Source organism: Pinus tabuliformis, chromosome J (assembly GCF_031772625.1).
Source record: "Pinus tabuliformis cultivar Carrire ecotype Pingquan chromosome J, CPIR1, whole genome shotgun sequence".
NCBI lineage: Eukaryota > Viridiplantae > Streptophyta > Pinopsida > Pinales > Pinaceae > Pinus > Pinus tabuliformis.
The window spans coordinates 1,035,695,692-1,035,710,437 of NC_142295.1; the positions used below are offsets into that span (position 1 = coordinate 1,035,695,692).

General features: G+C 34.6%; 1 protein-coding gene across 1 annotated transcript; it reads left to right on the plus strand.

Moving 5' to 3' along the window:
• Positions 1-6,209: 6,209 nt before the first annotated feature.
• Positions 6,210-6,737, plus strand: LOC149230399 (uncharacterized). The gene has a single exon (XM_089381307.1). The coding sequence runs from the start codon at positions 6,210-6,212 to the stop codon at positions 6,735-6,737; it is 528 nt and encodes a 175-aa protein (XP_089237433.1).
• Positions 6,738-14,746: the final 8,009 nt, after the last annotated feature.

Below are 14,746 nucleotides of genomic sequence, written 5' to 3' on the forward strand. Positions count from 1 at the left end.
TATCTTTAAAATAATTCTAATGTCTTAACATTTCGTCTGATAAGCTCGGGCCATGGGTGGGAAGCTTCATAGCCTCGTCCTGCTAGGAAATTTATTCTTCAAATATTTTATTGATTTTATTATTTTATTATTAAAAAGCTTTGAATGCTTACTTTTGAATCACGTGCTTTAAATTTTGACCTTGCGGCTTATTTTTAGTTACAACTACATACGCGCATGCTCCAAGCATATGATCCACAATGTAACATGATCAATATATCTTACTCAATATATAACATGCCGATTTTTTCCTTCTGAAAAAAACATTTTAGATTTTATCAATCTGTCTTGAGTTATTTATTTTTATTACGGTGTACATTACTTATTTTTATTAATTGAATTAGATATTAAAATGATATATAAGTATTTTTATTTATAATTTAAAGTAAAAAAATCAATTTAATTATTAAAATTGACTAAACTAATAAAAGTAATTAATTATTAATTTTTTATATAATAAAAAATAAATAGCTTAATAATAATGTAGGCATATTATTATAATTAAATTTAATTGTTTTATAATATGTTTTTTTCTTACCATTTATGATATGATTATGATTGTTATTGAGATTGTTATTTTTAATTATTATTATTATTATTATTTTTAAATATAAATATATTTAGAGTTTTGAAAATTTCAGGTAATTATTATATATAAGTTTAACCATTTATTTTTATCATTACAACAATTTTTAATTAAATTTTGGACTAAATTTATTAAAAAAATATTAAAAAAAATGAAAACATAAAATATTTAAATACTTCTTTTCAAGAGTGGTGACGTCAATAATCCCTTCAATTATAGGACCATCGTGATATACCTTTTGTTTGCAAAGCTATTTGGAAGCATGCTAGAAAACAAAATTAACAAGTGGGCAGAAGAAAAAGATAAGTGTGCTAAAGGGCAAGCATGTTTTAGACCTAAATATTCCATGGTTGGTCATTGTATAACTTCAAGGCACATCATTGAAAAAGTTTGGGAGAAAAAGGAAGAAGTCTTTTGTTGCTTTGTTGATTTCAAAAAGCGTTTGACTCGGTTCCTAGGGATAAGCTTTGTCACAGAATGGAGGAACTTGGGGTTCCTAAACATTTGAGAGCAGCTATGCATAGGCTGTATGAAGAGGTGAAAGTCAAAATTAGAACTTCAGCGGGCATTTGTGAAAGTTTTAGAAGCGATATCAGGGTCAAGCAAGGTTGCCCACTGTCTCCTACCCTTTTTGGTTTATATATCGACAAGCTTCAAGAGTGGTTAAATTCGCAAGGGGGTGATGGTATCTATTTGGGCAAGTTTGTTATAAGACTTCTTTTGTATGCAGATGACCTTATTCTGATTGCTAAATTGACTCTTGGTTTGCAAGAGCACTTACTATCCCTTGAGCATTTTTGTAGAAGTGTGGGGATGCAAGTCAATATCAACAAAACAAAAGTAGTGGTTTTCTCTAAGAAAAGAAAACATAACCAGCATAAGTTCTACTTTGAAGGCAACATTCTGGAAGAAGTTGCGGATTACAAATACCTCGGAATTGACTTCAACAAAAGTCTAAGCTCGAATGGTTGTAGAAAGAAAAGAACTTTGGGGGGTTGGAAAGCATTTTACGCTTTTCAAAATAGGTGTAGAGAGGCAGAGTTATGGGACTGGAAAACCACTCAAACTCTTTTTGGGCTTCTAGCAATTCCGTGATTCTCTATGGTTGTGAACTATGGGCCAGCAGTACATCCGACAAGCAGTGGAGACAAATTGAGAAAATTCAGAAGTGTTTGATTACAAACAAGTTTAAGATTAAAAGTGCAATTCCTTATGCTATCTATTAAGTGAAAAAGGGACTGCTCCTATTGAAGCGATTGTTATGGTGCGAGTCATAAGGTATTTAAAAAAAATTGAGCAAATGGAAGAGGGTAGATGGACTAAGGTTGTCTTTAATGATAGATTGTGCAAGAGCAAAAAAACTTGGATGCAGCAAAATAAAAAATGGTTTAGTAAATGGGGTATTTGCTTGAACGCGTGTCCCATAAACATCAAAGAGATAAAAGCTTTTGTTATGGAAAAGTTCTACAAGCGTACTTGGGATAAGGAGCTAGGAAGAAATAAAAGGTACTATATTGAAGTGTTTAATCCCACTGATAGTCATCAACCAATAGCATACATAGAGGCCAATATCTCTTGGAGAGCCAAAATTCTTATTGCTCAGTTAAAGATTAATTCTCATCAACTCCGTTGTGAAACAAGGTAGTGGAAAATGCCAAAGGAAGTGTGGGAGGAAAGAGTATGCATTTTTCGTTCTTCCGAAAAAGTGGAAACAAAAAAACATTTCATTTTAGAATGTGAGGCCTTCAAATACAACAAGGAAAGTTATGCAAGTATGCTGGCAGCTAGCTCTTGAGATAATCTATTTAGCGAGGGGTTTGTTGAGAAGCTGAGAGCATTTATTTTGAAGCTTCATAGAAAAGGGTCGAATACATCAAGCAGATGAAGTAGCAATATGTCCCATAAGCTATTTTTAGCCTCGTGGACGTTAAAATAATTTCTTTCTTTCTTTCTTACTTACTTATTGTTATTGATAACTTTCACTATTTATAAAAAAAAATAATAATAATAAATTAATTAATTAATTAATAATTTTAAAATTTCATTTACATAGGAAAACTATCAAAGTGCATTGCCACTCATTATTAAAGATAATCCGTGTTTTACTAATGCAAAACTTATAACGATTTTTTTCAAAAATATTCAAATTAATAAATTTCTCTTTGTTATCAATTTTTTTATTTTTATTTTTTATAATTTGATGATGCATAAAATTTGAATTTATATTAACATAAAATTTTAATGTATTTTTAAATAACTTAGTTAATTTAAAATTAAAATTAAAATTATATATGTGGGGATTAATACATGAAATAAATAATTAATTTTATTTATTATCAATATAACCTCTAATTATCCCTATGTAGTCTTACATGCGAAAGATAAGATTAGTTGAGGTTTGAATTAGTAACATTACAATGAGTATTTTAACAGTACACCATCATTCACTAATCTATTTATTGACTGAATTAAGATGGAATTTCTTAATAAAAAATTTGTGGATATTGCCTCTATAAAATTGATGCCTACGTGGGATAACAGTAGGTCGGGAGAAGCATATATTTCCAAGAGGATTGATCGTTTCATTTTGCATGCTAGCATCATAGACAAAATGGGCATGCCCATATCATCCATAGGAAATGCCTTCACATCTGATCACAGGTCTATTTTCCTCAGCTGGCGGGAGAAGGGCTTCAGAATGGGTTACCCCTTCAAATTTAATAGAATTTGGTTAGAGGACCCAGTCTTCAATGAAACCATATCAAATTCTTGGAAGGATCTTTCGATGAGGGACCTATCCTTCCCATTCATGACCTTTAGAGAAAAGTTGGCGATTCTGAGGAAGGTGGCGAAGGAGTGGCAATACGAAAAAAGGAAAAAGGACAGACAGGCGCTTCAAGACATTCAAAAAGAGATGGACAACATTTTAGGGGTTATGGACGCTAATGATTTCCCTCTCAGCATCAAATGCCTCATAAGAGATTTGGAAAAAAGAAAACAAAAGCTTCTGGATCAGGAGGAAGCCACATGGAGGCTCAAAAGTAGAGCAATATGGCTAAAGGATGGTGACCGAAACACTAGTTTTTTTCATAATTATGCAAATGCCAGGCGAGAAAAAAACACGATTTGGAGAATCAGTGATGGTAAAAGTGGCTATTATTTTTCCCAACAGGATATCACTAATGAAGCTGTGAGATATTTTAAAAATCAATACAAAAGGAAGGAAGTCTGTGATTTTCAGGATACCCTTTGGGGTATCGAATTGGCTCCAATAATGTTTGATGATGCAAAGAATGCAAGCTTCTTCCAGCCAATCACAGAAGAGGAACTTCTTAGTGTTATCAAAGCTTTTAAAAAAGATAAAAGCCCAGGGCCGGATGGCTGGCCCATAGAGTTCTTCTCTCATTTTTATGACATCTTCAAAAAAGACCTGTTGAGGATGGTAGAGGCATCTCGTATGTCAGGTAGTATCCACCACATCATTTCTTCCACTCAGATTGCTCTAATCCCAGAAAAGGCAGAGGCGGATTCTTTCCAAGATTTCAGGCCGATATCATTATGCAATATCTCGTTCAAAATTATTTCCAAAATTATTGTGGAGAGAATGAAATCCACACTGGCCTCTTTCCTCTCCAAGGACCAACATGCTTTCTTAAAAGGGCACAACATTTTGGATGCAGTTGCTATTACTCAGGAAAGTCTGTTTTCAATGATATCAAGAAAGACGGATGCGACCATTCTAAAAATAGACTTGCAGAAAGCCTATGACTGCGTGGATTGGGGATTCTTGAGATGTTTACTGGCAAAGATTGTTCTAAAATCTCAATCTATCAATTGGGTTATGTCATGCGTAGATAACGTCCGCTACTCGGTCATTATTAATGGAATGTCTTCTCCTTTCTTCCCAGCGGAAAGAGGTCTTCGGCAGGGGTGTCCCCTCTCCCCTCTTTTATTTATCCCGGCGATGAACTCTCTCAGCCTTCAGATTAATAAAGCAGTAGCCGAAAAGGGATGCAAGCCGGTTAGGATATGCAGGGACATCTATTTATCTCACAACCTTTTTGTTGATGACGTGCTCATCTTCGCCATGCTGTGCAGAGCCTCCTGGATTTGCCTCAATGAAATTCTTAATAGATTCCAGAGAGCTACTGGGTTATTTATCAACAAAGGAAAATCTACCCTTTTCCATAATGATACAAACATGGCAATGGTGATATGGATTGCTGAGTTGCTTGGTATTGTTTCGAGATCGCTTAAAGACGGGTTGAAATACTTGGGATTCCAACTAAAGGCTAAGGGATACTCTAAAGCGGATTGGCAATGGTTGTTGGAAAGATTCTATAAAAAGATCTCAGGTTGGGAATTTAAGACTCTCTCTGGCAAGTAGATTCGTTCTTACTCAGGCAGTCTTAGCGCAATTAGCGGTTTATTGGGCTCATATCTTCTTCCTTCCAGCAAGCATCATTAATAAAATGAACAGACTGTCGGCAATTTTTTTATGGGGCGGAAACTCCAATCAGAGCAAAATCCATTTGTCGAAGCTGGACAAAATCTCTGTGCCTAAGAAGCTAGGTGGTTGGGGCTTGCTTGATATGCGATCTTTTGGAAGAGAGCTCTTATGCAAATCGCTGTGGAGAGGCATTTTTGGTGATGGTCTGTGGAGTCTTACTATCAGAAAGAAATATCTGCAAGATAAAGATCTGGAATTTTGGTACACAAGGGGATCTATCGGAGTCAAACAAGAATCTGCTATCTGGCTCAGTCTCAGAAAAGTTCAGCAATACTTCTTGGAGAACTTGAGATGGAATCTCTTCTCTGGCTCCCGAATCCTAATCGGTATCGACTCCATTGTGGGTGGCCGGGAAAGTGTGTTTTTCCTTGAAAACCTATTATTTTTTCTTCACTGGAATGGTTCTTTACATGGGATAAATTAATTTCATCCTAGAGCGGTCCCATCCCTTTATGGAAAGATGGCCTCGATCTTCATCTATCAGGCTCGCTGCTTCTGGTGTGGAAATCAGTAAAAGAAGCCTTATGTAGTTTGGGTCTCCATCGCTCTGGGACTGACGACCATCTTATATGGATCGTTCCAAATGCAAAGTCGCCTGCTCGTGTTAAAGACATCTATGCAGATATGATCTCTTCAAAGGCTCCAAGCTCCAGTTCTTTATATCCCCCGTGCTTATGGAAATCGGGATGCCCTCTCAAAATGATTCTGTTCTCGTGGCTGGTATTCAATAACAGGAGTCTGTCTTTGGAAAATTTGAGGAAGAGAAGTTGGCATGGCCCGAGCAGATGTTCTATGTGCGAAGCTGCGGAGGAATCTAATCTCCATATGTTCTTCCAATGCAACTCCTCTCTTCAGATCTGGTATGAACTATCTCTGTTTTATGGTTTTCCTCACGATGTCTTTGTTTCAGTTCAGGTTGCTTTTCAATGGTGGAGCAAGCAAAAGCACTCTTGGCGATCTCTGTTTATTATTGCCTTGTGGTGCTTATGGAAATGGAGGAATGCCAAGATCTTCCAAGATTCTAAAGAGCCTCTAAAGTCATCCCTGCATCGCATAGTGGCCTTTCATGATATGATGCCTATGAAAAAGGCCAAGATGAAAAAGGATTTCAAAAAAGAGGTTGATGATACTTCCATTGCTGCTCCCTGTGCTTTTTTTGATGGGGCCGAGCAGAATAATATTTGTGGATGTGGGGTCCACATTATTATGGACGAGAAGCTGGAATACTTTCTATCCTGGAATGGTGGGATTGGCTCAAACAGCTTGGCCGAGGCAAGGGCTCTTGCAGGACTGCTTGCCTTCTGTGTATTTTTTGACATTCAGAGCATTTCAATTTTCGGTGATTCAAAATCAATGATTGACCATGTAAGGGGAGCTTGCCACATCAGTTGTCCTCATTTGTTTTGGTGGTTAAACAGGATCATGTATTTCTGGACAAATATGAAACAGCGCTCAATTCACCACATCCCTCGCTCCCAAAATGATCAAGCTGACCGTCTGTCGAAGAAGGGTCTGTCTATGGCGTCGGGTTCTTGGTCTATGATGGTTTCTGTTGGTGATCGTTCCTGTCTCATCCAGGACTTTTTCATCCCGGGAATATGATCCTTTTTTCTTTTCATCCATCTGTTTACCTGTATTTCAGATAGTCTCCTTTTGCTATATATGTATAACACAGCTGCTGATCTTGCCTTTGATAAGACCTTTTTGCACTGATTTTGGTATGGTGTAGTGTTGATCCCCTCCCCTCTGGGATCCTATGACTGCAAGATTTTGATTTATATGCTCACAAGGTGTTCTGATCCTTGTCATATCTTATGTACTCCTTATATTGCCTCAATATAATTCTATGAAGATTTTTCTCTCTAAAAAAAAAAAATGTATATATTTGTTTCATATATATGTTTTTAATTATAATATTTACATTGTATTTATTATAAATTTGTAAAACATTGTAAAATTTAACGTATTTATATATAAATTTGATGAAATAGTTAAAAAATTTAATTAAAATAAAATAAATTTAATCATTAATTTATTTTTCTCTTTAATTATAAAGTTAATTAAAAAGTTATTAATCTTTTAGAATTTTTTTTATGAACATTTACATTTTTTTTTAAAAATAGATAGAGAAGATTATATTAATAAAGTTGGGATCCGACCAAGATCTATTACAATTCATTTGAGAACAAAAACTACCAAAATTGTTTGACGATTTGGAATAGAACACGTAAGATCATTCCAAATCCTTAATTGAGAACTCCATAGTACATAAAATTTGTTCCCATTCTATTTGAATTTTTTCCAAAAGACACCTAAAATCCAAATATATTTGCAACACATTCTTGATTTAGTGTTATCCCAACTTTGATTGGTTTCTCGTTGTCCTTGGAGAGTTGTTTTTCCTCTTTCTTTCAACTTGGGTCCATCCTAGTTTTTTCGGTGAATCTATCTTGTCGTCGTTCTTTAAAAGATCTCTATTAGCAGTTGCGTTCTTTTTCCCCATTGGAGACTCTTCCATGTCTACATGTTCAACCCAAGAGGAAGTTTTTTTCATTCTTATTTTTTTACAAAACATTCTCAGAGATAATGATATTAGAGCCACAAATCTTGCCCTTATCCATGAATGGAAGAGCAGCCCCCAAAGCCTTTTTTTCTAGAAGTGTTATCCAATGAAACATTAGGAGAACATGCATTTCTTGGATTATCAAAAAGCTCCACACCGCTACTCGACTTTGCTTGATGCGATGTTGGAATTCCTTGATAAAGTTCCACACCGCTACTCGACTTTGCTTGATGTGATGCTGGAATTCCTTGATAAAGCTCCACACCGCTACTCGACTTTGCTTGATGTGATGCTGGAATTCCTTGGTATTTAGAAGGATCTAACATGATTTCTGGATTTTTTTAATCATTTTACAAATTTTCCTCATTACAAATACTTGGGGGAAGATCCTCTTTAAAAATCGCATAATGCTCTGATTTGGCACCATCCCACCATCCTGGTTTACAACTGATTTTTCTAGCTTTATTCTTTCTATCTTTGGGACAATTTTTAAAGGAATGCCTAGTTTCATAACATGCTCTACATATGAAAGAATAGTTTCATAGTCTAACTTTTGTACCCATTAATAGTTAGGACCAAGTAACTTAATTTTAGCTAGAAATCCTTTGTTGAAATCCGACTCCACACATATGCGTGCCTATGTGGGCTTTAAGTAGTATTTAGTATCATCACAATGACTATAAATCTACCTAAGGCATTACCAATTTCTATTAATGATGCAAGATCCCACTTATGAAAAGGAAGGTTGGGGAGCCTTACCAAACTAGAGCAGTAGAGATTGATGCTGAAAGAGGGTCGAAAGAGGGATACCATGGTTGCAAATAAATCCCTGCACTTCCCCAGAACCACAGACCAAAATCACATATCAAAACTTGATCTTCAGGTTTATTAAAGACTACAACAAAGAAGCCCTAAGACAAAGGATAAATATTCAATTCATCTCAAATTAAGGGCTTCCAATGCTCAAAAATGCATATCAATATGTTGTTTGCCTTGACTTGATCATTTGAGCTAGTATATGACAGTATTTGGTAAGGAATGTAAGGACTTGACAAGATTTGGCTTATTGGCTTGACTTAGTATAGATGAGCAATATTGGCCTAAATAGTTGATGATTCCTTAGAACTTTGACATGATATTTGATAGTTCATAGATATGTTTTGGATTGATTGAACTCACAATGATAACAAATCAGGGTTTTGATCAGATTTGGTACTTGACAATGGAAATTTACCTTGATGTGACATTGTTATGACTTGTTTGACTTGGTGGGCATAGTGACTCTCCAAGAGTGAGGATCATCAAGCCACAACCACAGTCCATTGAATCTGCAAATCAAGCCAATCTCCGAGAAGAACTTCACCTCACTCAGAGCTTCAACCACTAAATGGATCTTAATCGAAGGGGCTTCTTGGATTGAGAGCCTAGAGAAGGATGAAACAGAGACATATTTCACAATGTCGGGTAAGGTAAAGGGGTTTACACCCATCGTGACATTATCATAACCATAGATCATTTTCTCCATCGCCGAGGGAGGATGGGGCAAATTCAAAGAGGATGCAACACCCGTTTCATTAAAGGAACCAACAACGAAGGGAAAATGTAGGCCAACCGCCAAGGAGGAAGATTGAATCACTTGCTTCTCAGAATATTTAAAAATAAACATCAAGGGAGCCATAAAGAGAGACAAACCATCCACAGAGGGTGAACTAGAGGAGGATGAACGCCTTGCATCCGAGAACACCTCAGGATTGAAACCAGAAACAACTGTAGAAGGATTTGAAATTTCATTGGATGAAGAGGCCTCTATTAGGTGGGTTTAACATGATGGGAGGAGGAGAGATGACCAGTTAGGGCTAAACCCTAGTCGCTGCAATAGAACATTTGCGTGTAGGAGCCATTTGATTCCTCTAACAATAATTATATTGAAACATAAAAGACAGGTATAAGCAACTTTGCTGCTAATTTTACTTGTTTTATATTGTAATCCGTTATTTGCATTATTTTTCTTTGATGGTTACATATTATGGTTTCCATAGCATTATGAGTCATAGGAATGATGGTTATGTAGAATATGATACTTTTAATATTCACTTTTTCTTTACTCTGAGTCTCAATCCTAATGTGCTACATTGCTATAATATGCCTAGTATATGGCTTGACACAGGGTTCCCTTTATGTGCAGAGCTACTTGAGTAGAACCCTTACAAAACTTGAGTTTTTTGAGGTTTCTAGCCTAGATTTGTAGCTTAGCCATGAAGGGTTCCCTATACAGTGAGCGGTATAGCGGTGGAAAGGCCCAACATTGTGGAAATTTCTAAATGCAAACATGTGCTAATAGAGGACGTTACATGAATATGTACTAGATCACCACTAAGATTCATGTTTGTTGATATTTTTTAACTCAGATCATGTTGCACTATTTGGGGTTTGTTAAGAGAGAAGACTAGTAAATTAGGATTTTACCTTCCTCATGCCTAACTTGGGTTGGCCTTTGTAGTGGATGCTGACACGTAGGTGGAAAATCACTTCCATGTAATGATTCTAATTATGTTTTTTTACACTTTGCGCAAATAAGTATTAAAAAGAGGAGAAAAGAAATAACACAAACAGTGGAGATTTATCAAAATCACGCTTATATTATAAATATCAGGGACCGACAACAACCTCATAGTTTCGAGTACATACATATTTATACTTTCGTTAGACAATTACAACTTTTATATGAACTAACTGGCTTTGTCATCGAACTAAAAAAGGATTTAATCGACTTACAATACAAACCAAAACTTGGTCGGATTTTTCGACTTGATGAGGCTAGTCGTCTAAGTCGACTATCCCCTCTAATATCTCCCCCACCTGTAATGTCTTATTCATCCCAAAGAAGGGGACATTTAGACTTGTTACATTTAAAAAAATAATTTTATAATGAAAAGATGAAAGAATAAAAGAAGTACAAGACTAGATCGAGTATTGGTTGGTTCACTTAGATTGCACTGCCATTAGATTGGATTGGCGTTGGAACTTATGTTGACTTTCAATTTTCAACAGGTTTAGGGTGATGGTCGAATAAGGAAATTTTATCGACTCGAGTTATATAGTCAACTTGAGAATTTTGATAAGGTCATATAGTCAAGTAAAAAACATTGTGTTTTTTATAACATTCATAGTATCTTTGTCAACACCCTTTTCAACTTTTATGGTGATATTCTTTTCATCGTTCCTTTGAATTGTGCTATAATTCTTATCTAGGAGACTTCATAAATCCTCGACTTGCTCTATGACCGTCACTTGTACTTATGGTAGTGTTTCAACTAACACTTATTTGTTGAAATAATCTATTTATATAACTTCTTTAATAACTAAATTCTTTATTGCTAAAAAACTCAATCTTAATCTTAGTTTAAATAAATGAGTTTATATTAATATAAAAAAGTCAGGAGGTTTGACTACCATGGAGTGGTTTTCATCCTAACCCATGCCCAGTAGTGCCTCGACGAGGTTTTCACTAGTGAACATGTCGATGTTTTCATGCCTTATACTCTTTTAAATAGGTTCCATTAACAATAGGGCCAAATGGTTTGCCTTGAAGTGTCCTCAACTTGTTAGCTCTCAAAGGTTGAATAGCTTCAATAATAAAGGGGCCTAGCCATGTTGTTTCCAACTTTCTAGGCTTCACTTTTACTCAACTATCATATAATACTGCAAGATCTCCCTTGTTTAAGTCCTTTGCCTTAATATTTCAGTGATGCCCTACTTTCTGTTGTAGTTTTTGCACCTTTGGTGATGGAGTGCATGCAATCAATCTTATTCTAATAAACGTATTTGGTAGAGATGTTCTTTCTCAGCTTTGTTTGTATCATACTTTAAAATAGTTGACACCTTTATTGCGTTTCTCAAGAAGTGAAGCAACATTATGGATTCCTAACCATATACTAATTTGAAGGAAGTATGTCTAGTTGATTGTTTCTAAGCATTTCTATATTCCCATAAGATGGTAGGTACTTTGTCATCTTAGGCATCTCTATTGATTCCGCATAATTTTGTGAGTCCTTTATGCAAAGTTTCGTCATTAGAGGAAATTTGTGCCTAAAAGAGACCTCCTAAGGAAACATAATAAAATAATAGTTAAAATAATAAAATAAGAGTTATGAATTTTGGAGGGAAAATAAAAAAGCTATTTTTTTTAATTGTATTTTTGGCTTATCTCCTTATAAGTTTACTCAAATTTCAAGTATAGACAATTGTTGGATGGAAAATTAAATTCAGCATCTAATGAATACCCATTATGCATACTTTTGAGAAGACACATGTTGATAAAAATTGAAGACACATTGAAAAAGTGTGTTATTCAATTTTTATCAATGTGGGTCTTCTCAAAAGTGTGCATAATGGGTACTCGTTGGATGTGGAATTTTATTCAACATCCAACGAGTGTGTACACTTGAAATTTGAGTAAATCTATAAGGAGATAAGCCAAAAATATAATTAAAAAATATTTTTCTTCTTTTCCCTCCAAAATATTTACATGTACCTCTTTTTAAATTTAAATGGTTTTGATTGGTTTACATATTATGACATGTAAAATACATTAAAATTCCATGGGCACTTTTAGGCTGAAATTTCCTCTAATGTGAATGACTTGACCACACCATTTGCTTGTAGGTGATATGTTGTTGTTTGTCTATCTTTAATCATGAATTTTTGTAGCAAAATTTTAATTGTAACATTAACAAAAACAATGTAAACTTTAAAATGGGAACTATAAACTCAAAACAGGAACTCTGGCAAAAAAAACCCTGAAAAAACATCAAAAACAGTGCTAAAAACGAAAAGTGTGTATACTGGAACGATGGTTTTCTTTTTTTAGGGTCAATTTTGAACATGTTTTAAAAATGGCAGTGAAAACGAAATTTTCATGCAAAATACAGCTTGAAAACGAAAAAGTAATGATACTGGAACGATGATTTTTTTTAAGGTCAATCTTCAAAATTTTTAAAAAATGCTAGTAAAACCAAATTTTTATGTGCCAAACAAAGTTGTTTATGAGGGAAAAAACACACTAATGTTTTTGGTAGAATATCATTTTTCTTTCCTAAGTATAAATTCAACATGTTCTCAACCATAACATGCTAGACACAAAAGAAATTGAAATTTTTTCAACTATAAAACTAAAAAACCATGACATTATGTACAATTTACATCACTAAATGAATTCAAAAGTCATTATTTGTTTATTGAAAAAAACATATATTATATCTGTAATTTAATGTTGCATTTTAGATATTTTAAACAATAAAAATTATCATAATTAAGACATATAATCCAACAACATAAAAATGCCTCATAACTTCTCATTTAACACCATATGGAAATCAAAAATTTTATTTCAAGATACGATGCATACATCAGTTATATAAATTGTCTTAAACAATTATTCAAAATCACGCATATTTTCTTGCACACCATTAGAATTCACATCTTCATATGAGTGACTAGATGGTGACGAAGATGTTCCATATTCTTCTCTTTCATCAACTAGTGCCCCATCTGAGTCCACATGCATACCCACCATTTCAGGTTTCAAAATTCTTCTAGATCTACGACTGGTTTCAGCAAACTCCCATCTCAACATTGTTCCTTCTGGTAACAAACTTTTCAGAATCTCTATCGTCTTGAAGCGAAGAGTTACTCTCTTTGTTAAATTGAAGTCATAAACAAGTATATCAACATCCTCCAATTTTAATATGTCTATGCGGCAGCGATTTATATTTGTACCCTTTCTTTTTCTCTTTCCACCATTTTTTTTTTTCAACTACCATCTCTGGCCTATACACACCATTGAATGGGTGTTTTTTTGTGGCATACCAATGTACTTCAACACTTGTAACATCCTCATTTTCTGTAAAGACCTTTATAACTTTAGCAACCCAAAATGGATAACCATTGGGATCTCCATCTGCTAGCACTGCGATCATGCAACCCTCCTTAATATCCTGTACTAAACCCCTGTAAAGGTCTTCCATGGCTTCACGTTGCGCATGAGATCTTCTGGAACCAATATACATCTCTCTTTCCTCTGCCTGTGAAGAATTAATAATACCTTGAGATTGTTGTTGTTCAACAATGTTTATTTCCTCATGTTCATTCGACATATTTTGTGGCCAAATAAATGGATTTTTCAAAGGTATATTTTCATTTGTTGTTGTTGAAATGATCACTTTGATTATTGAAAAATGACTCCCACCAAACTGAATCAAAAATGTCAAAGTACTCATATGTATATCTAATACATTTTTTAATTTCTTCTAGGCAATCAAAATAATTTATATCTCTATTTTGTCTGCGTGCATTATGAACTTCACCAACTGATTGTAATAACAATATTTTTGATGCAAATATTGGATGATTTGGAATGAACTTCAAAAATTGCAAACCTGATGACGGTGCCCATTCTGCAATGGTTGAATACTTCTTGCCCCATATTAGTGTTTTCCCATCAATTTTTTTGATACGAAATTGATGTTGGAAGCTAATGTCATTAAGTTGTTCAATGCATTTCCCCTCACCATATGATCCCAAAATAAACCTTCGCATGTCAACAGTTTCTTCCAACACACCAAAAGTAGGCTCTGGCATGTATGATTTATTAATACATTCAATTAATAATGGCAAGCTCCCAACTTCCTTCCTCCTCAATGTGACTGAAAAACGACTGAACATCTGATCAATATGGTCATGAGTGTGCCCAACAAGAAGGAAACCAACCTTTACTTTTTGAAAAATTCTCAATTCAATAAGCATGTTTAGATATCCAAAAACAACCTGATTTTTGTTTTCACGGCAAGTGTTGTCTAATTGTAGATACAAAACTTCAGGAAGATTACCATACCAATGAGAAAGCACATCATGAATTATGGTTATGGTTATATTTGCATCATTATGAATATTTGGAGCTGTGAAGTACACCCATGGCAACATTTTCCCATTGAAGACCATACAACCGACCAAGTGATACTGAATAAAATTTTCCTCCTGTGAATTTTTG

Coding starts and splice junctions, on each gene's coding strand:
- LOC149230399 (XM_089381307.1), top strand. CDS start 6,210: ATGCCTATGAAAAAGGCCAAGATGAAAAAGGATTTCAAAAAAGAGGTT.